Consider the following 24,994-nt stretch of genomic DNA (forward strand, 5'->3'; position numbering starts at 1 on the left):
CGGGAACCTCCGTGGGGGCGCTGAAGCCTGTTCAGCCTGAAGACGCGGAGGCCGCAGGCCGGCCCCTGCTGCGTGAGAGCTGAGTGGTGGGTGGGGCTTGTGCCGGAGCCTCAGGGAGCCTCGGGGGCGGACGTGGTGCTCCGTGTGGGAGAGGCCTCTGCAGCTGGCACTCTGTCACCGCTGCTCCCAGGACCCTGCAGCCGGGACGCGGAGTGTTCGCTGGCTGCTTAGTGCGGTGCGCGTCCCTGTCACTGCAGCTGTCCGGACACACCGTGTGTGTGCGTGCGCCTGCTCCACCACAGAAGACTCACTGGGCTGATGAGAGAGTGGCACTGAGTGTCCCAAGGCCGTTTCCACTAACAGAAGCCTCCGCCCACCTGGCCCTGGTCAGAATTCGTACTCCAAAAGTGAATGTATTCATTCCAGCCAGATAACTTTGGGAAGTCTATCCCGAAACCCTTCGAAGACCTAGACGGAATTTCTGTGAGGGCAGGACTCCTCTTTCTCCCTGCCCTGGGACTAGCACGCGTGCACCTATGCACCAGCCCTGCTGGGTCCGCCGGGGCGGGCGGGGGAAGGGAGAGCGCCGTGGAGGGCGCGGGCGGCCCGGGGCTGCGGCAGAGGCCGCGGCTGTGCGGGCAGCGCGGGCAGCGCGGGAGCGCGCTCTCCCTTGTGCTGTGATGGTCCGTTGTCCTGCAGGCTTTGTGTGCCACACACACACGTGTGGCTTGACTTTCAGAACATGCGTTCTGGTTTCCATTATTACATGACCGAAGAGGGACCTCTTGGCACATGCCACTTGGTTTTGTCGTCACCAGGTTTTTCTTCATCCAGTTAATTACCATGAACGCGACCAAGATGTACGCCATGTGCCTGCTCAGCGACTGTGATAAATGCTCTGTGCTGTGTACACACTCAACAGACCCAGGGGTTTGTGGCCTGCGGGAGATGCAAATAGGTTTGATTTCCGTGCTAACTCAGCCGTGTCCCCACAGACCAGAGTGAGCTCGGAGCAGGAACACTTCCTCATTGTACCTTTTGGGCTGCTCTTCAGCGAGGTGACCGCATCCAGCTTGGTAAGAACGTCACTTCCCTTGCGGGTGTCATGAATGTGTAGGTCAAGCTACTCGACTAAGCCCCTTCTAATCCTGTTAGATGCTTAACTCCCAAGGAAGAGCAGAGACTGTTTTGTGTGATTAACTCAAAAAAAAAACCTTTGCAATTAGTTATTAATACTTTAAATGTTGGTTTAAGTAATTTCTACTTACAGTAATTTGAAGTCCTCTTGACACTGGAAATTTTTGTTTTCTTATTTTCAGGTGAAAATAAACCTACAAGGAGATATCGTAGACCGTGGGAGCACTAATCTAGGAGTAAATCAGGCTGGCTTCACGTTACACTCTGCAATTTATGCCGCGCGCCCGGACGTGAGGTGTGTGGTGCACATTCACACACCGGCAGGGGCCGCGGTGAGTGTCGCACTGCAGCTGGGGAGCCGTCCGGCGAGGGGCCCCGAGTGCTTCCCCGGAAGTGCCTCTCACGGCGATGAGTCCGTAACCTAGCTTTGTGGGGTTAAAAAAAGTTCTGCACTCACCAAGTTTGACCTTAAAAGGCTTTGCTTTGAAGGGGTCTCTCTACTAAACAATTCTCACATGCCCATTGCACTCACGGATTAGACCTTCATAGCGTGTTGGCGGTGGAGGTCAGGTTTCAGAGCGCCTGGCGCTGTTGGCAAGAGCAGGACAGCAGCAGTAGACTGGAGAGCCCTCATTGGAGAGGCGGGAGAGGAGGGTGGGGGTGAGGGTGCCGTGAGTGCAGGGCCAGTTAGTGGGGCTCAAGGGCCTGCAGCGCACTAACGGCTGTGCAGGAGGAGTGGCAGAGCACAGGCCAGCTGCTGACGGGGAGTCAGGAGGGCTGCTGGGGCCAGAGGGCACAGTCACGCAGGCTGTCGGGAGGGCTGGCCTCCACGCCCTCGGGCCCCACCCATCACCGGCCTAGCCCCGCTCCCGGCGCCCTGACCCCCTGACCGAGCCCAGACTTCTCCGTGGGGGATGCACGTTCCGTGGCTGGTGCAGTCACGTGAAAGCAAAACACTCTCCAACTGTCCAGAATTGGCTTTTTATTACCAGTTTTATATATTAGTGACTTCCTGTCCTTATTTGTGCGATAGAGGACTTTATTGATTCAGTAATGCCGAATTTTAATCTATCTTGATGTTTTACTGTCACGCATGTTGATTTGTTTGGATGGGTGATAGAGCTGGTTTATTTTACTTTGAGGATGTGGTTCTTGGTGTCAGCAGCAGTTTAATATGTCATTCTCTGAAGGGTGTAATTTTTTCCTAAAATCCATCCATTTTAAAGCACTTTTAAAGGTACCTTTGACAATGTGGTTACAAGCAGCTGCCAAGCAATTTGTTTTAAAAATTATCAAAACCTTACTTTGTAAAGAAATTTCTTCTTAAAGGTAAGGGAATTTCTTAAAGCTCATACTGTGAAAGGAGTTCCGTATGATATTGCTGTGTTTGTGGTGTTGTCTTTTTACATTAAGTATCCTGTATGGAATTGTTACCCCTGAGATATTATTTGACTCTTTGGTGCCTGTTGATCTAGATAGAGGGCCTTTATAATTAGCGTATTATAAAGTCAGTTTGGGAAATTTAAGGAAACCTAAGGGCTATATGGAGTTAGAATTTTTTCACTTAAATAAATGTAGAGGAATTATACAGTATAATTATCCTCAACTTTTACACATTTGTTTCTATCTGATTTTCAGCTGTTTTAGTCCCACCTACAACCTAAAATAAAAGTCACCTGCCCCTTACGCACCTCACACCCCTCCCCCGCAGCTCGCTAGGGCGGAGGTGCCCGGAAAGAGGCGGGCTTTCTCTCGGGGCCACCCGCCTAGTGCAGATGAAAGCCCGCACTCCGGCTGCAGTTGGTGGCAAGCCGCAGAAGTGACGTTTCTCTGGCGCTCGTGGGTCCGCTCGTCTCTGGGAAGAGCACGGAACAAACTCTGTCCCCTCTCACTTCTCTGAGGGCAGCACTGCCTCCCGCTCCGCCCTCGCTCAGCGCGACCTCCCGTTCTGCAGGTCTCCGCGATGAAATGTGGCCTCCTGCCCATCTCCCCAGAGGCCCTGTCCCTTGGAGAAGTGGGCTATCATGACTATCATGGGATTTTGGTGGATGAAGAGGAGAAGATTCTAATTCAGAAAAACTTGGGGCCCAAGAGCAAGGTCGGTAGGCATCTGACGTGGGGTCGCAGCGGTGGAGGGCAGGAGGGGTGGGACGGTGTCCCTGCGCTGCTCCAGCCGCCTGGAGCTCCCCTGCCTGCGCCCCGCTCAGGTTCTCATTCTCCGGAACCACGGGCTGGTGTCGGTCGGGCAGAGCGTCGAGGAGGCCTTCTTCTACATCCACAGCCTCGTGGTCGCGTGCGAGATCCAGGTGGGTGTGCGACCCCGCGCCGTCCCTCTCCCTGGTGGCAGGGTGCCCGCAGGCGTTGGGCACTGGCTTTGCGGGGGTGAGTCCGGGCAGTTTCCTGGCCGAGTCCGAGCTCAGGGATTTAGGGGTTTGGACATTGACCAGGACAAGTGCCATTTCACTGGTTTGGGTTGGCCAATGGTAATTTGTCATTCAAATACGTGAGCCACTGCTGTTTATGGAGTCCGGGTGTGGGCTGGCCCAGTGTCAGGAGCTTTGCATGTGTAGTCACTGGTGCTTCCCCTGACCTCCCTGACCTTCAGGGCACTGCTTTTGCAAAGCAGGTGCAGAGAGCTGGAGACTTGCCTGCAGCCTCGGGGCTGCAGGTGCCACTTAGACACCTACAGTGTGCGGCCCCTCGTTGGTTCTCCCCACCGACACCCCAACTTGTGTCTCTGTGGCAGTGCCTTCCCCGTTCTGCCTCATGTGCTCTGAAGGGGCTTTATTTCCCATTTCTCCATCACGTAGGCGTACCTAATACTTCTGTCAGGCTGAAGAAAAACTTCTGAAATAACTGTCATTAGTCCGTCACTGTGCACCCTGCTTTTCTCCTTCGCAGACTCGGTGATTTGGTTGCCTTTGAAATCTGTATTTCTGTTCACGTGACTTCTCATAGTTGTTCTTCCCGTGCCCTCCGTCAGCAGCTCCAATGGTAACGCTCGCTTGTTCTGAAAAGGTTCGAACTCTGGCCAGTGCAGGAGGGCCAGACAACCTAGTGCTCCTGGACCCTGGGAAGTACAAAGCCAAGTCCCGCTCCCCGGAGTCCCCCGCAGGGGAGAGCACCGGCGCCCCTCCTCAGTGGCTGGTCGGCGAGCAGGAGTTTGAAGCCCTCATGCGGATGCTCGATAACCTGGTACGCACGTCGCTGCCCCTTGACGACAAAGGTGCCGTGCAGACGCACGGACGTCAGTGGTGTTGGAGCGGGCAGGGCTGCAGTCCGGGGCTGCTGCCCTCCTGCGGCGTCTGGGCACTTGCACCCGGGCGTCCCCGCACCGCCTGCCGCGGCGGGTCTCCGCGGCAGAGGCGGAGTGCTGACTGCGTTCTGCTCCCTCCGGCCCTAGGGCTACAGGACCGGCTACCCGTACCGATACCCGGCTCTGCGGGAGAAGTCGAAGAAGTACAGCGACGTGGAGCTCCCTGCTGCTGTCACAGGTCTCTCCTTTGCTAGTGACGGCGACGCGGGCACTTGCTCCCCGCTCAGACACAGTTTTCAGAAGCAGCAGCGAGAGAAGACAAGGCGGCCGAACTCTGGCCGGGGGGACGCTGCCTCCGAGGAAGGGCAGAGCGGAAGCAGCCCCAAGTCGAAGACTAAGGTGTGGACGAACATTACACACGATCACGTGAAACCTTTGCTGCAGTCTCTCTCGTCCGGTGTCTGCGTGCCAAGCTGTATTACCAACTGCTTGGTCTGTGCCTACCTTACTGTTCATAGTTAGATGATGTAGAGCAAGTCGGGTGGCTGGGGCTTCGGAGGCTTTGGGAACCGGCCCCGCTGGCCCGATTCACGGCACACCTTCCCGTTCGTTAGCCTCCTGCAGCCGGAACCCGTGTCCACTTAGTGCCTCAGTCGCAATGCTGTCTGCTTGAAACTGCTTAAGATACGTTGTTCTTCTCCGGTAACTGCACCTCTGTTGTGGCAAAAGTACCAACTAACACGCGTGTTAGCCTCGCCCTAGGAGCTGCCCTTTAACCCGTCTTGTCTCTGCGGAATCCTAACGGAATCTTAACGCTTCTCGCACCGCGAGGCGGCCCACTCGGAGCCTGCCCGCTCCGCGCTGCCGGCACCAGGGGTGTCCGGGTGTCGCGGACTCCGCTCTTTGGCGTCTCTAGTGCTTTCTTAAGCAGTTTCCCCTCACGGCCCCTGGCGGGCCCTCAGCCGGCCAGTCCTCTCGCTGGCCTTCCCTGCTCGTGTCCCAAAGCCTCCGAACGCCCTCGGCAGCTGCCCCTGCATGGACTGTGCATGTGAGTAGACGGCGGCGCGGGGAGTCTCCGGGCTCCTGCCGGGTGCGGCACGGCCCACGTGCAGCACGGGCGCCCGTGGCGGGGGCTGCTGCCGGCGTGCCTCGCGCTCCTGGCCACCCGACCCCGGGCCGCTCTTGGGGCCTGGCACTTGGCCGCCTCTGTGAGGACGGTCTGCAGGGCCCCTCCCCTGGCCTGTGGCAGCGCCCTGCTCCTCCAGTGGGTCCCGTGGACACGGAGGTGGGACAGACCCCCTCTGCGTGACTAGCTCTAGTGCAGACGAGAGGAGCTCGGCTGTCCCGACACGGTGGGTGCCTGCCCGTCGGCACTCGGGGCCTCCTGTCCCGCGTCTCACCCCACAGACGTGTCGGGGAGGGAGTCTTGTGCTTCCAGGTGGTCCTGGTGTCTTCCTGGTGCCCAGCTGGGGGTGGAGCTCTGTGCCACCTGTGCGGGCAGGGGCTCCAGGTTCAAGCCCATCCCTTCTCCTCCCTGTCTCCTGCCTTCCGCCCTCCTGCCCTCCCCCGCCTCCCCCTCCCCCAGCCGCCCTCTCCCTCTTTTTCCTCTTGCACATAGTTCGTTTCGTTTTGACTGACCTCACTTGTGAAAGGGCGTGGGCCCAAGCAGCCTGTGCTGCTGGTCCCAGTACATGGGGCTGTGTGCCAGGCCGGATTGTTCCGAGGTCTGTGTGTGGCCGCGGCTTTGAGCTGCGTTCAGTGTTCGCGTGAAGAGGGGTGGATGTGTTGGGGTGTTGTAGTGGTGCCGCCGTGGAGGGAGACTGTGGCCAGCCCTGGAACGGTGTCTCGTCCTGGAGGGACACGCCCGTGCACGCTCCCAGGTCGGTATGTTCACTTAACAGTGATCGTTTCAAGTCTGCAAATGCCTCACGCTCCCGAGGTTGCTGTGTTCTTGTTCCACTGACACTTGTCTTTAATGGAAAGCCGGAGTGGTTTAATCGGAGGAGGACGTCAGTGAGTACCTCGTGGCTCCACGCCCATCGCCCTCCCGCACAGTGGCTGAGCCCCGCCGCTCCCGCCGCTTCCTTTCCAGGCTCACGGTTACGGCTCCTTGGTGTCTCTTGGGAACACTGAGGAGCACGGCATTTGCTCTCTAAAGGGGGCTTGTTTTAATGCTCAGTGCCTGCTCGTGCCTCAGAATTACAGTGTGAATGGAAGGGTCACGTCCGACTCGAGACACAGAGTTGAAAGGCGCAGGGTGCTGGCGGTGTGCACTGACACCTAAAACAGCCTTCTGGCGAGGACCATAGCGCTTCAAGTGCGCCTGGGATATTTTTGTAACAAAATACAATGTTATATAAAATATTTGACATCACCAAATCTTCCACTGGGTGCCTAAGCGTTCATTCAGCACACCTCCTGGGCTGAAACAGCCACGCAACAGTGCATTCCGACGTGTGGTTTGTTGTAGTGCAGAACTTTGGTGATGCCCACTCCTGCCTCCCAGTGCCGGGTCGTCCCTCCCTGTGGGTGGCACGTCACAGCGCTTCCCACGACCCTGTCATCTCATGCTTCCAGCTGGCTTTGGTGTCGACGATGCTCGGAGTGGTGAACCAATGTGCTCTGGAGGGTCCCACTGGCGAGCCCATGGGAGTCACAGGCACAGCTGTCGTCAGCCTGTGTCAGACCCCAGAGTCCAGCTGGGCTTTCTCTGTGGCCCAGGCCACTTAGTCACGACTCTGGCCTCCACCACTCCTGGTGTCTGTCTGGACACGCCTGGCCCCCCCGAGGGCCGCAGGGCACAGGGGTGTGGGCATTGGTTCACTCTCTGATGCGCTCAGTGCATGACAAGGTGTAAGAGGAGCTGGACAGGTTGGATGCTGTGGTGTTGCTTCCCGCCGTGCCGGTTCTGACGTTCCCACTGTTCTTGACATTGCAGTGGACTAAAGAGGATGGACATAGAACTTCCACCTCTGCCGTCCCTAACCTGTTTGTTCCGTTGAACACAAACCCGAAAGAGGTCCAGGAGATGAGGAACAAGGTGCGTGCTCCGGGGCGGGCCGGCGGGCGGGCAGAGGCCTCGGCGGGAGGACGGATGCTCACTGCCGCGGGGGCAGGGAGTGTGTGCTCTGGCCCGGGACCTCTGCTGCCCCCACAGCTGCGGCTGAGGTCGCCGTGCACTGCTCCTGCTGTTGTGCCAGCAGTGTGACGCGAGAGCACAGGCAGCTGGGGCCTGGTTCTTCACCTGGCGCCCACACGGCAGGGCAGGGCTAGAGGCTGCACAGCCTGCTCCTGCCTCTCCGGGCTCCGTGGGGAGCTGTGGGCGTGCGGTGTGTCAGAACGTGGACCCGCCCTGCTCAGCGTCCCCGTATGGTGGGCACTCAGGGGGTCCCCTGCAGTGAGGGAGTGTTTCTCGCCCCAAGCATTCAGGGTGCCGAACGTAGGGGTGGGCCCGCCCTGCCCTCTGACCCACGGCTCCTGAGCTGGCGGGGTCAGCGCCACACAGCAGGCAGGGTGGTCACGTAGGACCAGTGTGGGCAGGGCACACGGGAGGTGCAGCTGGCACGTGGCTGTGGGCGTGAGTCCCAGTCCCGGCGAGGCGTCTGTGTGCTGCTGATGCGTGTTTCTCCCTCTTGCTGTCCTCAGATCCGAGAGCAGAACTTACAGGACATTAAGACGGCCGGTCCCCAGTCCCAGGTTTTGTCTGGTGTAATGATGGACAGGAGCCTCGTCCAGGTGAGCACTCAGAAATTCTTGTTACTCTTAAGATGGGAGAGCGTGACTGTGAGGTAAGTGTTCTAGGCGACGGTCTTTGTTGGAAACCTTCACGATAAGCAGTCACAGCCGTGTTTCCCTGATAGGCCAAGCACGAGCATGCCTGGGGCACGTCCCCTCCAGCCTGCCCCGTGCGGTGCATGCCTGCGCCAGCCGCACAGCCGCCGGGGGGCCGGCGCGCCCGGCTGGAGCACGGTGCCCTGTGTGAAGTGCTAGGCGAGGGGTTTGGCGGACTTGCTCTCGTGCACGCTGCTGTCTCAGCAGCCCAGTGCTGCTTGGGGACGGTGGCCGCAGAGGGGACCTGTCGGTGTGGTCAGCAGCGACCCGCATTGCCAGAGAGAGACGGCACCGCGGGGCCCGTTGAGGGTAACCGTGTGAGCGGCTGCCCCCGAAACCTCACACGTGACTGCAGGGCAGGTGGTGGTCACTGCCTCTTCTGAGTGGCCAGCTGTGCTCCTGACTCCGGGGTCACGTGCGCCCCCCAACCCACCCCACCCCACCCCACCCCACTCCGCGCCTTCCCTGTGAGGGCTGTCTCTGCTGCATGCTCTCGGCGGCGCCATCCTGTGGGCTCGGTTGGTACTTCAGGCTGGGCCTGGGGCTCTGCTCACTCAGTTTACTGTTGCAGGACGCACCCCTGTCCGACTGCACGGAGACAATCGAAGGGCTCGAGCTCACAGAGCAGACCTTTAGTCCAGCTCAGTCTCTCTCTTTTAGAAAGGTACTCGCTGCCCTGCCCTTAATTACCTGGCGGCACACGCTGCCTTCCGCCTGCCCGCCCCACACTGTCTGCCCCCGCTGGCGGTGCCGCGGCGGCTGACACAGGTCTGGCCTGTGCCCAGGTCTCCCTCCGAGTCATTTGTGAGACAGTACGGAAGGTTCTGTTCTGCCTGCTCCATTCCGCAGTTGCCACATCTGATACAAAGTTATCTTTCCAGTTTTCGGCATTCTCCTTGTTGCGGAAAGGTGGCAGTTTTAGCGATGGGGTCCTTTTCTGAAGTTCCACGTGTGACTCTGGCCAGTGGTGGCACTGCCCTGTGCGACTCTCTCCTTCACCTGCTCAGTTGCAACCCTAATGCGACAAACGTGCAGTTGGAGGTGGTGTAACTGAAAGATGTCGTTTCACAGAAGCAGGGAAGGAAGCAAGACCGTCTTTGTCGGCCCTTATTGATGAAATGTGTTTGTTTTGACCTTTCAAAAAAACCTAGGCAATTTTTTAATGTTGCAGGAGGGAAAAAGACTTGTGAAAATTTGAAACCCAAAATTACAGTTCTCCTTGTGTACGCATAGCGGGCGTGCTCAGTAGGGGAACTCCATCTGGCAGCAGGTGCCCGGGTGGGGGACCTGCCCGCCACAAGCTCTGAGGCCCTGCAGGTGCAGGGTGAGGGCCCCAGCTGGGCGCCCGTGTCCGTCCGTTAGCACACCTCCCGGGAGAGGCAGCTACCCTCTTACCCGTGCTCCAGGTGCCAGGGAGAAGCTGGTTTGTTGGAGGCATTCTGTGTTCTGTCTTCTTCCCTAAGGACATTATTTTGCATATTTATGTATTATATTCACGGGTCGCATTCCTCTTGTCCTTAAAATACATTTCCTGCAACCATTCTTGGAGGAGCTCCTTAGACCATGGGAAAGAGATGGCCTCTTGCCTGTCCACTTGGTTTTTGTGTTTCCACACTGCGTGGTCTTGTCAGATCCTCATTCTTTCATCTCACGTGCGGAGCCTGGAGCCCCGGGGGCTCACCGAGTGGCACAGCCCCCCGCTTTGCAGCGGGGCCGCTTCAGGCGGGCGCTCTGGCATCGGGCCGCCTGCAGTGCTTGCTGCCTGTGCCTCAGGGCTGCCTGCCCGGGTGGCAGACCGGCCCTCTGTGCGGGAGGCCGCTGTGCTGGCCAGTCCCTCGTCCGGTCCCAGGGCTGGTTCCGCTCTGTCCAGTGGTGCTCTCGCCTGGGAGTGCATCGCAGTTGCCTGTTAGATGGCGTGTGGCGCGGGCCCCTCCCTGGCTGGCTGTGGGGGTGGGATTCCCAGCGAGTCCTGCGTCCTCTGCAGGGCCAAGCGCCAGACTGGACCCTGCAGGGTCTGTGCTGAGCCCAGCAGCGGAGATGTGCCCTGCAGAGACCCCCGCTCCAGCTTCTGGTTTTCCCGCTGCCCTCTTCTGGGTGCTCAGGTTTGCACCCTGGCCACCTTCCCGTGACAAAGCGCATTTCCTCTGGAGGTGAGGGTGTGCTCTGACCCTGGCGCCGCTGCCGGGGCTCACTTCCGAGACATGTGGGGACCGCCGAGCACAGGTCACCGTGCTCCTTTTGAAAGGTGGCACCGCTCACTGGCAAGGCGACCTTGTCCTTGGCCAGTTGAAAGGAGCGTGTTTGTTACCGCCCCACAGATGTCCTCTCTCCGGGAGCGAGCCTGCAGCTGTTTGCTTCCCACCGAGGAGCCCGAGGAGCGGGCACGTGGGGCCAAGGAGGTTGGGCTCTTCCGGAACGTCTTTCCTTTGCTTCTGTCTCCCCCGTGTCTTCTGACGGAAGAAGGGCAGCGAGTCCCCAGCCACACCCTGCGTGCCAGTGTCCCGGACCCAGGAGGCCAGCCCAGGCCCGCCTTGACTCAGTGCTGTGCGTGCCGGAGCACGGCCGCTCTGGCCGCCCTCGGGCTCCAGTCGTTGGAGAGCAGGGCCCGAAGGTTTGCGCTGGAGGCTGCTCAGCACCGCGAGGAGTTCTGCTGGGGGCGTGTACGGCCCCGGGGCCTGCTCTGCCGCATCCCTGTGCGCAGGGCCAGGCGCCCGCCTCCCTCCGGGCTGCCCGGCTGGAACGCGAGGGGCCTGGGGCTGCCTGGCAGGTTCCCTGGGGAAGCTGCTGTGCAGCGCCCCGCGTGTGCTTGGCCCAGGTGTACATGCACGTCTGTGTAGGTTTGGCGGGTGAAAACCCGATGCCCAGAGAGGCCCGGTCGCCAGCCCAGGGCTGCGCTGTGGGAGGGGCTGTCATTCCCCTCAGGCTGCCTCAGCCCCGGGCGGGGCAGTGGCTGGGCGCCTGCTTTGTGTAGGGCCCTGGCAGGGGCCGGACCTCAGGGATGCGGCCAGAGCCTCCACGTTCACACCCGACCTCACAGCTGGGCGGCTCCCACGGGGCGTGTTTCTCTCTGCATCTCGAGCATGGCTCTTTCTTCTAACGCCAGCTTGGCCCTCCCTGGGGAGGGAGCCCCTGCCAGCAGTGGCCAGAAGCAGCCATGTCGCGCCTAGAGGGCCGGGTGTCCTGGCACAGGAAGGGCCTTGGGGCCTAGTAGTCCAAAGGTCGTCCTTGTGGTGGTCAGGTCTTGATGGTTTTCCTTCACTGATTTTGAACATCTGACTTAAATGGATGTGTGCTTTTTTCTTAAGTCTCCTGTCACCTCCCTGTGTCACGGGCAGTGACACCAGGGTGCACGGGCCGCCAGCCAGGTTGCAGTCGATTGATTGTGTCGGTGCGTAGCGGGACCTGAGCCATGGCTGGCCCAGCAGACCCCCCTCGGGACTGGTGAAATGGGCCCGCGGACAGGAAGGGGCTTGTCTCGGGCCACAGGGCTGCTGAGCGGCAGAGGAGGGTCCCGGTCCCTGTCTTGGTGAGTGCGGTGGGGCTGCCTCTGGACGGAGAGCTGGTCAGCTTGGGCCAGGCCTGCCCTGAGAGAAGCCTGCCCGCCCAGGCCATCTTCAGTCTTGAGTCTCTCTGAGCACAGGTTGCTGGTGTCGGCAGGTCCTTTTCTTCTGTCCCCTGGGTTCTGTCCCCTGAGTGGTTGTCACTGATCAGCCGCAGAGTGCTCCAGACGCTCGGTACCCAGCTCACGGGACCGGGGCCGCTCAGCCCAGGCTCCCCTGGCCTGGGTCTGGCTCTGTGTGCACTGGTTGGGGTGCTGTCTGCCTCCGGGGCTCACCCCTCGCTGAGGAGAGCGCTGACGGAGCGGGCCTGGGACCAAAATGATTTTGGATTCTCTTCAGTTGTTGTTGGAAGCTCCCATTAAGTAATGGGCACATGAGTGAGTCCTGCTTAACTCTCAAAGGTGAGCCCCTGAGCACTTGGGGGCTCAGCAGGCTGAGCTGTGGGGCACACAGCCGTGCTGGGACGAGGGGGTACCCATTGGGCTTCACAGCCCCAAGGGCTGCCCACCTGGTGCCCTCCCCTTCTCCCTCAGGGCCTGCCCCACTCCCTGTGTCCAGCCAGCCTCCTGGGGCTGCCTTCTCCTGGGAGACTGGACTGGCATGGGCACTATACAGTGCTTTGCTCTCTTGTTTTTTCTGCACATTCTCAGTTTCCCAAATTCCTCAGGCACTGGTGTTTATGTCAAAAGAACAGAACTTACCTGTGCTCTCAGAATGGAAGCAGACCCAGGAGCATGCCTCACCTGAGTGCGGTGGTCTGTGGCAACCTGACATGGGGGGGGGGTCCTTAACGCCCGCTCACCGTGTCGGCGGGCGTGGTGCTCCCCGCCCCACCTGCACTTGCCAACATTGCTTCCGAAACCCGAGGACCCTCCTAGGACTCTCCCCCTGTGTGCTGCCCCGGGGTCACTTCTCTGGCTGCTCCCACTGACGGCTGTGGCTCAGCCTGCGCCACAGGGGTGTGTGTGCCCCGGAGCGCTGCCTGCCCCCTGCCTGCACCCAGCCTGGGAGGAGGGAGTCCCCGTGGTGGGGCCCCCACAGACCTGGCCTCCCTCTTTGTCCTCAGGGGGAGCTGGTGACAGCCTCCAAGGCCATCATTGAGAAGGAGTACCAGCCCCATGTCATTGTGAGCACCACGGGCCCCAACCCCTTCACCACGCTCACCGACCAGGAGCTGGAGGAGTACCGCAGGGAGGTGGAGCGCAAGCACAAGGGCCCCTCAGGTGAGCACTCGCGCAGAGGGCCGGCAGCACGGCAGGTGCGGCGTGTCTGGGTATGCAGGGAGCGCCTCTGCACCCCAGGTGTCTGGTTCGGGACAGAGAGTTCCCGTGCTCCCTCCCTCCCTCCTCCTCAGGCAGGCCCCGAGAGAACAGGTCGGCCCCCCCCCCCCCCCCCAAGAGTGCTCTGCCTGGGGACCCACAGTGCATGTGGGAGAGATGACGGCCGAGCACTCCAGCGCCCAGCCCCACGCCGGGGCAGGGGACCGGGCCAGGAGGCGCCCTGGTCGTCAGAAGTTACCGTGAGGGCGTGGTGAGACAGGGAGGAGGGGGGCACGTGGAGCCTCATGCCCCCACCAGCCCCACGGGCCCGCTGCCCCCCGGAGAGCTCCGTGCGTGCTGAGTGGGGCCAGGTCTTTAGCGGGACTGCCGACCATGTTGAGTGACGGGGACGTTTCTCTGGAGCCGTTGGTGGCAGCGCTGGGCTCCCTGTCGTTCGTAAGAGACAGCGTCAGACACGTGTGTCTTCTCCGAGAGCCTGGCAGAGAAGGGGTCTGCTCTGAGGCGGGGGTCTCAGTTAACACTTGTTGGCCACCTCTGAGCAGTCACCCAGTGCCAGGCTCCGTGCCCAGCGCTGCGAACGCATGCGCCCCACCCGGTGCTCACAGCGACGCCGAGACGGGTGGGGCGGGTCCCGGGAACGAGGCGTGTGTGGCGGCGCCCGGCCGGCCCTGGTCCAGGGGCCGGCACACAGTCCGCTCTCTCGGCGGCGCGGCCGCGGGCTCCTCTCCGTACCCGCTGGCGCTCACAGCCAGGGGGCCGGCACGCCCTCGTCTCCGCACTCCCCGCCGCCTCCCGGCCGGCACAGTGGCTGCTTGCCAGGCCTGGCTCTTTCCCCTCTTGGGAACTCGCTGGCCGGGGAGGTCGTGTTTGTGTAGGATGGGACGGGGCTGTTGCACAGCAAGGGGGGACAAATGGCTCCGAGAGCCAGGCCTCACAGGGCAGGTTGTTCCGAACTTCAGGTTTTAAAAGTAGGTTCAGGTATTGTGAGAACTGACGGGAGAAGCACGCCCCCCCCAGCCTCTCCCACGAAGGCTCCAGAGGGCCCACGCCCCTTCCCCCGAGCACCCGTGGCTGGCACCAGGAGGACCCAGGGCACGACGTCCGCCCACCAGGAGGTGCCCGTGTCAGTCTGCAGGGCCGCAGGCGCAGCCTTGGCCTTGGTGCTGAAGCCTCAGGGACGACGTCGGCCCGCACCTCCCGCTCCGCTCGCCCTGGGAGCCAGTTTCCCGGGAGTGAGGCCCCATAGTGGGTGTCTCCTGGCCACGCACTCGGGGTCAGCAGGTGACTCTCCTGGGAGCTCTCTGCTGCTCCCCGTCTCTGACTCGCCCAGTTCACCTCCTTGCGCGTCTTGCATTAGACCAGCTGCTGCTGCCGTTGGAATTTGAGTTGTGCAAAATGCTACTGCTGGATTGAGTGCAGGAAGTGTTACACTGTCCCTGCCTGTCCCTTTCCCTTACACGTGCATTACAGGTAAGACTCACCGCACATCGACACAGCCCACACCGATTCCGGTCAGCAGTCTTGAGTGGCACACGGGGCCCTGCGGAGAGCTGCCTGGGGCTCCGCCATGGCTGCCTGTCGCAGGCTGAGGGCTGGGGCGCGTGTGGTCGCCACCTGTCACATGCACGTGTGTCTGCTCTCTGTGCCCTTCCCATGTTCTGGGAAACCTGGGCTTTTTCCTTTTCTATTTTGAGTCAAACCCTAAGACACACAAGACTCCCCCTTAATCAGGAGGGATGTTACAGCAAGTGAGCGGGTGGGGCAGCTGTGACCATGCTCTGTGAGCCCTGCCGGGATCCCCTGTGCGTCCTGGTGCTGGCCCTGGGCACAGGCGGAGGCGTGCCATGGGTCAGGGTCAGTGCCTGCCGTCTGAGGAGAGAGGCCGAGCCCCAGGGAGCAGAGGTCCATGGGAAGGCCTTGGTCGGCAGGTTCCTGGCTTCAGGGAGGCGGCCGCAGGCTCTGCGGGTAGGCGTCTCTGCAAGGTCGGGGCCTGCCGATCACAGAGGCTCGTTCAGAGCGTGGGAGCTGGCGGCCCTCAGCGGTCACTGTGCAGGTGCATGGGGAGAAGGGGGCTGAGGAGCGAGGGGACTGGGGTGTGTGCTGCCCCCTGAGGGCAGGCAGACTCGGAACGTGCTGGACCCCGGGTCACGGTCTCTGCAGCCCTGGTTCTCATCGGCACGCTGTGCTTCAGAGGCGGGAGGCGGGCATTACAGTGGCGAGGTGTCCACTTGCGTTAGAAAGTGCTCTGTGTAAGACGTTGAAAGCGAAGGAATGCTCCTGTAGTCTCCCTGGAGGGGGAGCGCCCTGGGCCGCCCGCTGGAGGGCAGGCTGAGGGGCAGCAGTGCCGGGGGGGGGCTCACTGACGGCTCGGCGGGCTCTGGTGCGCGGGAGAGCAGAAGTTAACGTGGAGTCCAAAGTTGGTGAAATCTTTCTGAAATCTAGATCCGCACCCCAGTGGTGCCGAACTCCCTTCCCCCTCTTTCGGGGAGGGGGTGGAGAAGGACACAGACGGCTGTGGCTGTGCGCCCTTCCTGGTCTCTTGGGTGCGCCCTCGGGGGCCCGTCCTCCCTGAGGCGGCAGGGGGTCACCTGCTCCTGAGGGGTGCAGGCTCCCGGCGGCAGCGTGACTCGCCCTTCTCGCCTTCTGTGCCCTGCAGAGCGCGCGGACGAGGCCGCAGAGCAGAGAGGCGGTAGCCCTCCGGAGCGCCCCGCCGCCGCCAGCACCCCTGTCAAGCTGGGCGAAGGTGAGCTCTGGGCCGGGGGTGGGCGAGGCCGCCCCGGTGAGGGAGGGTGCAGGGCCCTGGGGGGGGCGGCGGGCATCCTCGGGGAGGGCTGGCGGCGGGGAGCTGCGTGTTCCGCCCAGTGAAGGAGGGCAGCGGACGCAAGTGAGGCGTGTGCCTTTGTGTGGGCGCCAGCTGGCTCGAGGCTCCCGGCCCCGGCCCGCGCCGCTCCTGTTTTGGCTCTGTCCTGGGTGACCTGAGGCAAAGCAGAGCGTCTGTGAGCTGTCCCTAGCTGGGAGGACAGAGGTCCGTCTTGCCCACTCTGCACATTTCCGAACCTCTCCTGTGCTCGGATCACGCTTCTGGAAGTGTCCTCCGAGCTGTCTGGGCACAAGGCGTCATTGGACCTGCCGTGTCATCAGTCCGTGGAGAGTGCTGGCCTTTGTCAGCCTCTCAGACCACCCACTGCATGTCTGTGGCGTGTGGCCTCCGTGTCTGTCCCTCAGTCTCGTACGTCATGCTCCCCATGTCCGTCGGGAGCCCGTGGCTCACCTCCCACCCCGTCTGTGTCCACAAGAATGGCTTGGCCATTCTCCTCGGTGCCCGGTGGCTGTGACCGAATGCCTAGATTCTCTCCTGTGCTTTTCTCTTCCTGTGGCTGCGTTGCAAGCAGGAGGATGTGCTAAAGAGTACCTGTTACCATAGTAAGTACCGCCCGCCGGCGGACGCCCTGCGCTTCGCCTCGTGCTGCTGCTTTGTTGCTTGCTGCCTTTTGTTTTCTGTTCGTTCAAGATAAAAACACTGTCCCACCCTTCTTCCCCCCCACTTGGTACCCAGTCCTCCCATTCTGGCCAGTGGCCTTCCTGGAAGGGGCTCAGTCACCTGAGCGCTGTGTGGTGGGCAGCCCGCCCTCAGGGCTCCCGTGAGCCACTGCGGCAGTGGGCTGAGCACTCCGGGCCCCAGAAGTCCCACAGCGGCGTGTCGTCCTGTCCGGCCTTGGAGACTCGGGGTTGCTGAGGGGAGGCACGAGTCCAGACTGAGGTTCGGGCAGAGCGGGGTTTTGCCATCTGCCACATGGGAGTCACACGTGTGTGGATCGTTGCTTAAGCTCAGGACAGAAGAGCGACATTTGGCCTATTTTTTAATGTGACATTTGGTCCGATGATGAAGGTTTCCATGAGCATCCACAGGCCACCTCTGCACGCTCTGCAGAGTGACTCCTAACTTCCTGCTGCCCCGGGTCCGCGAGGACGGGCCGTCAGTTATCCTGGGGCCGTGCCAGCCGCCACGGCCCGGCGCCCAGTGCTTGGGGCCAGGCCTCCAGCGGCCGCCTGAGGCTTGGCCTGATTGCCGAAGGGCTGAATGGTCTGGTGCTCCTGACCTGCCTGTCAGTCGTTCGGGCTTCGTAGGCTCTTAGTCTGAAAGTCTGTGAAACCAGCGCCCCCCCCCCCCCCCCCGCCCCCCAGCCTGGCGATGGTCGTCTTCGCTCCCCCCGGCCCCCGGCTGTTTCCTGGAGACAGGCCGCACAGTGTTCTTCAGGTGTCCCTGCGGATCATTCGGTGGCTTGGTTTTTGCCCCCCTCCCCGACCCCTTCCTTTAATTAACCCTCCCGCCCAACGTGGCTCTGTTTATGTGATGCTGATTCACACACGGTCTGGGGGTGAGCTGGGGTTTCCACGGGCTGCGTCGCTCCCCGTGGCTCTCCCCTTAGGGAGACCAGGTGTGGTGGCGGCACCCCAGGGTTCCGGGGCAGACCCCGCCTCAAGGGTTGAGCGCAGCACACGCCTCCCCGGCTCGCCTCGGCCTCTCTGCCTGGGCGCCGAGGCCCGGGACGGGGGCTGCCGGTGTCGGCGGGCTTCCCCGAGAAGGGCCCGGCCACGACCCTCCCCGAGACGGCGTCTGCGTGTGGCGCAGCCTGACTCCGAGTCGCTTCCTCTCGTCTTGGTAGAAGGCTCTGGAGTCAGGCCGGGGCAGCGTCTGGGCGGGGCGGTGCCCACCTCAGGCTCCCCTCGGAGGGCTGGGCAGCCGTCCTAACCCGGTCTCTCCTGCCCTGCCCCCCAGACCTGCCACGGGACCCCGCTTCAGGAGACGACGGCGAAGCCGCCACCTCTAAGCCGACTCTCCCTGACCTGTCCCCGGATGAGCCTTCAGAAGCGCTTGGCTTCCCTGCGCTGGAGGAGGAGGAGGAGGAGGAGGAGGGGGAGGGGCTTGGCGAAGCCCGCGGCCCTCCAAGCCCCGCCAGGTCCTCCACGGTGGCCAGCCCCGAGCCGGCCCCAGCCCCAGCCCCGGCCCCGGGGGCTGAGGAGGCCTCCTCCCCCGCCGCCGAGGAGGGTGCCGCGGCCGACCCAGGCAGTGACGGGTCTCCAGGCAAGTCCCCCTCCAAAAAGAAGAAGAAGTTCCGCACCCCTTCCTTCCTGAAGAAGAGCAAGAAGAGGAGCGACTGCTGAAGGCCCGCCCGTCCAAACCGAGACTGTCTCTGTCTCTCTCTCTGCCTCTCTCTCTCTCTCTCTCTCTCTCTCTCTCTCTCTCTCTCTCTCTCTCTCTCGTGTTGTCTTCCCGGTAATGGAATGCTGAGCCCACCCCCATGTAGCTAGAGACCCCCCACCCCGCCCGACCCAGCCCCTCGCGGACCGGTGCTAACCTCCTGTGCTCCAACGGGCCTCCCGCGGCGCCGGGGCTGCAGCCTCGGTCCGGGGAGGCTCCGTCCCGTGTCCCCCTCCGTGCTCACCTGGCTGCTCCTCCAGTCCCGCTCCCTGGGGGCATCCATCCGGTCAGGGCTCCGGCTGCACGGAGGCCCTGCAGCGCTGGCCCTGACCGCTCTCGCTCTCCTCCTGTTGTGAAGTGACCGCGCTCGGCCCTGCTAGGCTCCCCCCACCCCACGGTCTCAGGTGCCTGGCCCAGACGTCCCTGCTGGCCTCCCCTGCTCGGCGGCTCCCTTTGCTCACGTACACAGGGCCTCGGTGAGAGCCCCCTGTGCTTGCCCACGGCCCGGGGCGGCAGCGGCCTCAGGGAGGCGGGCGGGCTCAGCCGGACACCCAGCAGCAGGCGGGCCTGTGTGCGCCCGGCGCAGCCTACGCACGGCCTGACCGGTCCCCCGGCCAGATCAGATTCAGGGCTCAGTGTCTTACTGGGGCCTCTCGGCTCCCGTCACAGGGAGGGTGTGTAGTCGGGGAAGAGTCCTTTCCAGAATTTTCTTTCAGCAGATTTGCAGTTCATCTTACGTTGCTAGCTGTGAGCACGAACGGTGACTTGTGTCCTTTCTCTTCGCCTGTCTGGGGGCGGTTCGGGACAGAGGGGGTCTGCTCCTGACCTCGTCCTAAGACAGACCTGGGGTTGGCCAAGGGCGGCTCAAGGCAGAAGCCGGCCCTGGGTGTCCCCGTAGCCGCCAGGCCCCCGTCGCTCCTGGAGCCCTAACTGGCCCTCCTCCACTTCTGTGAACTGTCCGTGAACTCCGCCCCCTGGAAAAGAGCGTAAAGCTCCCTCGTGGGAGCCAACGGGCGGCCACACGGGCTCCTCAAGGGGACCGAGTCCGGGAGCTGCCTGGTGCCAGCCTGCCCGCCCCCTCTTGTCCCAGAAGCCCCTCGGGGAAGCCCCAGAGGTGGGCTCAGTCCCACAGGTCTGACCCCCCGGCAGGGCCGAAGCGGGCTACATGGCACCACCCACCACGCTGAGCTCCCCGGCGAGCACACTGCTTCCCCATGTGCTGACGGTCGCCACCCGGGTGCAGCCTGCTCCCTGCTCCGCCCCGTCCTCGAGTCAGCCACGGACTCTTCCTCGGGCCCGCCCTCCATCCCACACGTGTGGCGCCTTTAATTTCCCTTGGTAGTTTACTCTAACTTTGTATCACACACGGAGTGTAGTCGCACATGCAGACACAGGCCCTGTGCCCTTTCTTCATCGTGCCGCATTTCTCTCACGAATAAAGGTCTTTAACCTGTGCCCTGTCTGCACTTAGGGAGCAGCCCTGCCTCTTAGTCCCTTTTCTTTGACTTCTTAATAGGGCCTGCAGGTTCGTCTCATATTCCAAAAAACCCCCAAGTGTTGTACTTCTTGATGAAGCACCGTGGGTCCCTTTGCACTGGGGAGGACCGTCTGACCCAGAGCTGCCCTGCCCTGGGGCCCCGGTGGCTGGCGGTGCAGGTCGGGCTGCGGGGCAGGGCCCCAGCGCCAACGCCACCCAGACAGGCCCGTGTCCTCCATTGTCAGAGCAGACCCTGGGGTCAGTCTGGCGGGGCCCGGGCAGGAAGGTGGGGCCGGGGACAGCCCAGCAGGAGGGGCCCCCCTCCCCAGTGTGCTGGGGCGCAGCGCACACCCCAGGCGTCCCCTTGCCAGGGCTGACCTGCCTTGGGAGGACCTGCATCTGACTTCCCACCCCCACCCGTGGGGAGGGAGCAGCCCTGCGGTCAGCGGAGCCAATAGGCGTGTAGGTCCCTCTGCTGCCCGGGGCGTGGTGGCTGTACGCTGTGTACTGGAGGAAGGCGCTTGTCATAAAATAGCTGCTTTATTGTCATTCAGACGCCTGGCTGATAGCCTGTTCCCAAGTGTAAAAAAAAAACAACAAGCAAACCGGAAGCCTGCAGGGTTTTGGAGTCCCTGGTTCTGTGTGTAGTGGGCAGGGTTGCCCTGGTCTGGGGTGTGGAGCGGCCCCTGGGGCCCAGGCCCTGCGACATCCTCGGCTGGGCCCCGGGGGGAAGAGAGGGGTCAGGCCAGTGGTCGAGGTCAGCGGTGGTCTTGGCCCAGACTCAGACGTCCTGCCTCAGCTACTCTGCCTTGAGCGTGCCTCCCAGGGGCGGCAGGGTCCGCAGGAGGAGGAAGGGGAGCAGGAAGAGCACGGAGCACACGGTGAAGCAGGCCGGGGCGCCCACCAGCCAGTACACTGTGGGGAGACAGCAGGGCGGCCGTGTGAGCCCGCCCCGCCCCCGCCCGCCAGCCCCCAGGCTGGGGGGGCGGCATGGAGCTGGGCCCAAGGCGGTGGCCGTGGGAGGTCCCCACCAGGGGCAGCGGCCTGGCTCCCTGGGCCCACGGCGTGCCCCAGTGCTGTCCCGCAGCCCTCACCTGAGGCGGCCGCCATGGGCCCCACCGCTCTGGCCAAGGCACCCAGGCTGCGCAGCGTGCCCATGACCGTGCCCTTCTGCCCAGGCGAGCCTGCGGGGGAGAGGGAGGGGCCGTCAGATGCCTGGCAGCCTCTTCCCACGTGGGATGGCCTCGGTCGGGAAGGGCTGCTCACCGTAGCCGGCGACCACGGAAGACAGGCAGGGCACCACGACAGCGGCAGCTGGGGGTGGAGGGCATCAGTGAGGCGCCCGTCAGCCCGGAGGAGTGACTGAGGGCTTGCACCCGGAGGATTCACAGCCGTGGGTGGCCACCGCCCCTCCCCACCCCCACCCCAGCCTGGGCAGACCCCCTCACCAAAGGAATAGAGCAGCAGCCCCAGGCCCAGCACGGGCAGTGTGTGCCCCCAGCCGATGAGGAGGAAGGCGGGGACCAGCAGCAGGATGGCCTGTGGGGGTGGGGGGGCACAGCAGACCTCAGGACCGGCTCTGGGCACTCCACAGAGCTCGGGAAACCACCCGCCCCCGTTGTTTCCGGGGGCGCCCCATACCCGCTTCACCGCTGCGACTTCTCTGCCGGGGCCGATCCGCCGGGCGTAGGCGCCCTGGATGGTGGCCATGGTGAGTCCGATGAAGAAGAACATCTTCCCCTGCTGCAGGCTGGGAGCGGGGCAGGCTCAGCGCCCCCGCCCGCCAGCCAGCCAGCCGCCCGGCCTGGCTGGGCCAGGAGAGGCCGCTGGGCCGACAGCCACTACCTGGCCCAGGTCCCTGGGCTGAACCCGGGGGTGGGGGGGTTGGGAGATGGCTGCGCCCCCAGGCGGGGTCCCGCCGGGGCCCGCACACCCACCTGCTGAACTGGAAGCGCTGGTGTGCGAGGAAGCTGAGTGTGTACTCCAGGCCCGAGAACAGGAAGAGGTAGAGGAAGTAGACCAGGCCAAGGCGGCGCAGGTGGTCGAGGCCTGGGGGGCAGAGGGGCCCCCGTGTGAGGGCCCAGCGGACGGCAGCCAGGGGAGCCCCACCCTCGCACGCGCTGCCCCTTACTGTCTCTGGTGGGCGGGTCCTGGCCATGGGCCACGGCGGAGAAGCGGAGCAGGGCCAGGGGGCTGAGCAGGTCTGCGGCAGCCTGGAGCCCCAGGGTGATGGAGGGCGCCTGGCAGGGGGCAGAACTGGAGAGGCCTGCTGGTGGCCTGGGGGTGGCCCTGTGTCCAGCAGCCCAGGGAGGGCATGGCCCAAACCAGCTCGGCCCTAGCGGCCTGGCCTCCAGGCACCTGCCGGGCCTCAGAGACGGGGCCCGAGGGGGCACCTCGTCCCCAGTAGCTTCTGGATTCCAAGAGCCGGCATCCCGGCCTCCCCTGGCACCCAAAACTGGCGCCCACGAGGGGTTCCCTGCGGGCCCCCAGAACCAAGTCCCCGGACCCGGGACCTGTTAGCTGTTCCCGGGCCCCACCGTACCCGCTTCTCCGGGGGCAGCGTCTCCGGCAGGAAGCAGAAGAGAAACAGCAGGTCAGACACGGCGAAGAGCAGGGCGAGCCAGGGCGCTGTCTGCACGGGCAGGGAGGCGCCCAGCATGGGGCCCAGCGTGAAGCCCAGCGAGAAGGCCACCCCGAGGACTGCCTGGGGAGAAGGCTGCCTGAGCCCGGAGGGAGACCCAGGCCCAGGCATCCCTGCACCCTGGTCCCCTGGCATGAGCCCTCACCATGCCTCGGCTGCGGGCGGGCGGAGAGCCCAGGTCGGCCACAATGGCCGTGGAGAGGCTGACGTTCCCCTTGCTGACGCCGCCAATCACCCTGGAGGCCAGGAAGGCCGCGAAGCTCCCCGAGGCAGCCCACACGGCGTAAGAGGAGGCCAGACCTGCCTGCCTCAGGGCCAGAGCAGAGGGGCAGGCATGGTCAGTCACTTAAAGCCGGGAGGGGCCCGGGGCAGGGCCAGCAAACCCAGCAGCACCCCTGGGACCCTGCCATGTTCCAGAGCACCCAAGAGCCACTCGTGTTCCCAGTGTTCCATGGCAGCAGTCGCAGCCTGGCTTAGACACAGGAGCCACTGGCCCCTCGAGGACCCGCCCCTCCCTGCCCGTACCAGGGACAAGAGCATCACGGGGCGCCTCCCCAGGCAGTCGGAGATGGCCCCCGTGAGCGGTGCCGAGAGGAACTGCAGGGCTGAGAAGACAGAGCCAATCAGACCTGGAGGAAACAGAAGTCACGGTCAACACAACACAGTGTCAGTCCCCAAGGGTCTGGTCACACTGGTCCTGCACCCCCAGGCCATGGACCGGAAGCCGAAGTGGCCCTGACGAGAGAGTGGACACTCGGACAGGAGGCAGATTGTGCCCGAGGGTCAGAAGGTGTGGACGAGGACCTGGGGTTGACGGGGACCCAGGGAGCGGAAAGAGGAGGCAGATGGGAGCTTAGGGGCTCCAGTGTGGGGTTCAGCCGTACCTCCAAACAGGACGCTGTTGTACCTCTTCTCTGCTGGCATCCCGATGGCCGCGGCAAACCAGTCCACTGCTCGCTGCCATGAGCCATAGAGGGGGTCCTGGGGGACGGAGAAGCATGACCGGCTTGGGGAGTCCCCGAGGGGCTGGGGGCAGTGGGCAGCCACTGTGGGGGGCAGGCGTCAGGACAGGGCGTGGAGCTCACGTGGGCACGGCTGTGGCTCTCCAGCAGCCCGGGCAGCAGGGGAAGCAGCAGAGTGAAGGCCAGGAGGTCCAGCAGGAGGCCGAGGAAGACCACCGTGATCACGCGAGTCTCAGACGCAGGCTGCTGGCGGATTGGTGGGCGCGGAGTGCAGCTTCCACCCGCTCCCCAGCCCATGGTGTCCCGGCACTTCAATCCGGCCTGGCTGGGGGTGTGGTGGGCCTGCAGGAGGGCACCTCTGGGTACCCCAGCCCCAGACGCCGGTCCTACCACGGGGGAGACGGAGTCCACCTGCTCCCGTCACACCCTGGACCCGCCAAAAGCCAGAGAGCACTGCCCCACCCCGTGCCCCCGGCCCCAGGCAGCGGGAGAGTTGGGTTGCGCAAGGAAACCACAGCCACCAAGGCCAACCGTCCCAGGACCAGGGTAGGGGCACCCGGACCGCGGGCGCCACCCCGCTCCGCGCAGCTGCCCACGTCCCCCTGTGGAGCGGGCAGGGAAACTGAGGCCCGGTGGAGGGCAGGACTTTGGGGCCCCGGCGGACGCAAGGTGGTCCCGCCCTGCAGAACACAACTCCCGCCTCCCCTACCTCCACCCCGGGTTCGGCTCCTGGGACGCCAGGGTCCCCGCCCATACCTGCTGCGGCCGCGCGCTCGGTACCGACCGACGGAGGGACCTGTGGATGGACAGAAGGATGCGGAAAGGCCAGCCAGGCACGCTGTCAGGGCGGGGCGGGGCGGGCGCTCAGGCCCCGCCCATTTCCCCGCCCCCGCCCCCGGAAGTGGACCGCCGCGCTTAATCTTCCGGCCGGCTGGGTCCGGGGCGGGACGTCGGCCCCAGCTCGGCGGCTGGGTTGCTGGGCGTGGGGCGCGCTCTGCTGCGGCGGCGACCCCTGACCCCGCCAACCCTTGGCCGCGGGCTGTTGCCGCAGGGCCCGCGTGGCCGCGGCCGGAGAACTTGTGCGACGGGGCCTGATCGCAGCCGCCCCGTCACGGTTCCCTGTGCCCCGCCCTCTGCCGGAGGGGTGAACCTCCTCCCGCCCTCTGAGCGCCCGGGCTCTGGGTCTTCCACCTCGCAGCGCTGCAGGCTGTCCTGCAGCCTCCCTGGAACCTCCCCCACCCCCGTGGGCTCCACGCCGCGCGTGCCCCCTCGGACAGTTCCTTCTGCATGTGGTGCCGAGCGCGAAGTCGCGGGACAAGCAGGTGAGGAGGAAAGAGGGGCGTGAGGTCAGGAGAGCAGAGACGAGACCGCAAAGGCAGCAGACTCCAGCTGGCCTCCCTCCCGGGATCCAGAAGGAGCAGCTGGCGCTCCCCTGGGGCGGCCTCCCACCGGACACCTGGCCTCGGGCCCGAGGGGGAGACTCCAGGGCAGCTGGAAGAGACCTGAGCACCAGCACCTGGCCAGCTCTGCCCCAGGGCCCCTCCCTCTCATCGGATTCATGTCACTCTGGCCAACCCTGACGCAAATGGGGAGGGGACTCTAGGACACCTTCCAAGTCCACCCCTTGTCAACTTGGCACCCACACCC

At 63.6% G+C, this 24,994-nt stretch overlaps 2 protein-coding genes across 15 annotated transcripts in view; one reads left to right on the plus strand and one right to left on the minus strand.

The window, feature by feature from the left end:
* The window catches only part of ADD1 (adducin 1), a 75,631-nt gene extending 55,892 nt beyond the window's left edge, over positions 1-19,739 (plus strand). Inside the window, exons 5-17 of one of the 11 annotated variants that reach the window (XM_036018189.1) lie at positions 996-1,076; positions 1,320-1,469; positions 3,092-3,235; positions 3,345-3,443; positions 4,156-4,332; positions 4,541-4,885; positions 7,332-7,433; positions 8,039-8,128; positions 8,796-8,888; positions 12,851-13,007; positions 15,721-15,807; positions 17,845-18,251; positions 18,320-19,729. In XM_036018189.1, coding sequence (XP_035874082.1) covers positions 996-1,076; positions 1,320-1,469; positions 3,092-3,235; positions 3,345-3,443; positions 4,156-4,332; positions 4,541-4,885; positions 7,332-7,433; positions 8,039-8,128; positions 8,796-8,888; positions 12,851-13,007; positions 15,721-15,807; positions 17,845-18,230 — 1,911 coding nt within the window. In that variant the 3' untranslated portion in view covers positions 18,231-18,251; positions 18,320-19,729. Of the gene's footprint in view, positions 1-995; positions 1,077-1,319; positions 1,470-3,091; positions 3,236-3,344; positions 3,444-4,155; positions 4,333-4,540; positions 4,886-7,331; positions 7,434-8,038; positions 8,129-8,795; positions 8,889-12,850; positions 13,008-15,720; positions 15,808-16,453; positions 16,489-17,844; positions 18,252-18,317 lie in introns of those variants that run through there. The other 10 variants (XM_028503811.2, XM_028503813.2, XM_036018213.1 and 7 more) reach the window with 10 other exon arrangements.
* A 526-nt stretch (positions 19,740-20,265) lies between these two features.
* Positions 20,266-24,230, minus strand: MFSD10 (major facilitator superfamily domain containing 10). Of its 4 annotated transcripts, none has more exons than XM_036018261.1 (13): positions 24,104-24,230; positions 23,471-23,672; positions 23,270-23,366; positions 22,911-23,014; positions 22,531-22,689; positions 22,287-22,448; positions 21,876-21,984; positions 21,682-21,793; positions 21,386-21,494; positions 21,193-21,283; positions 21,011-21,058; positions 20,839-20,928; positions 20,266-20,659 (listed from the first exon to the last, which is right to left on the minus strand). In XM_036018261.1, the coding sequence occupies exons 2-13, from the start codon at positions 23,642-23,644 to the stop codon at positions 20,544-20,546; spliced, it is 1,371 nt and encodes a 456-aa protein (XP_035874154.1). In that variant the 5' UTR covers positions 23,645-23,672; positions 24,104-24,230; the 3' UTR covers positions 20,266-20,543. The 4 variants fall into 4 exon arrangements, with proteins under 4 accessions (XP_035874154.1, XP_028359603.1, XP_035874162.1 ...); XM_028503802.2 differs by having other exon boundaries at positions 23,471-23,733; positions 24,104-24,226; XM_036018269.1 differs by having other exon boundaries at positions 23,471-23,668; positions 24,104-24,214.
* Positions 24,231-24,994: the final 764 nt, after the last annotated feature.

The sequence above is a fragment of the Phyllostomus discolor genome, chromosome 1, assembly GCF_004126475.2.
Source record: "Phyllostomus discolor isolate MPI-MPIP mPhyDis1 chromosome 1, mPhyDis1.pri.v3, whole genome shotgun sequence".
In the NCBI taxonomy this organism is placed as follows: domain Eukaryota; kingdom Metazoa; phylum Chordata; class Mammalia; order Chiroptera; family Phyllostomidae; genus Phyllostomus; species Phyllostomus discolor.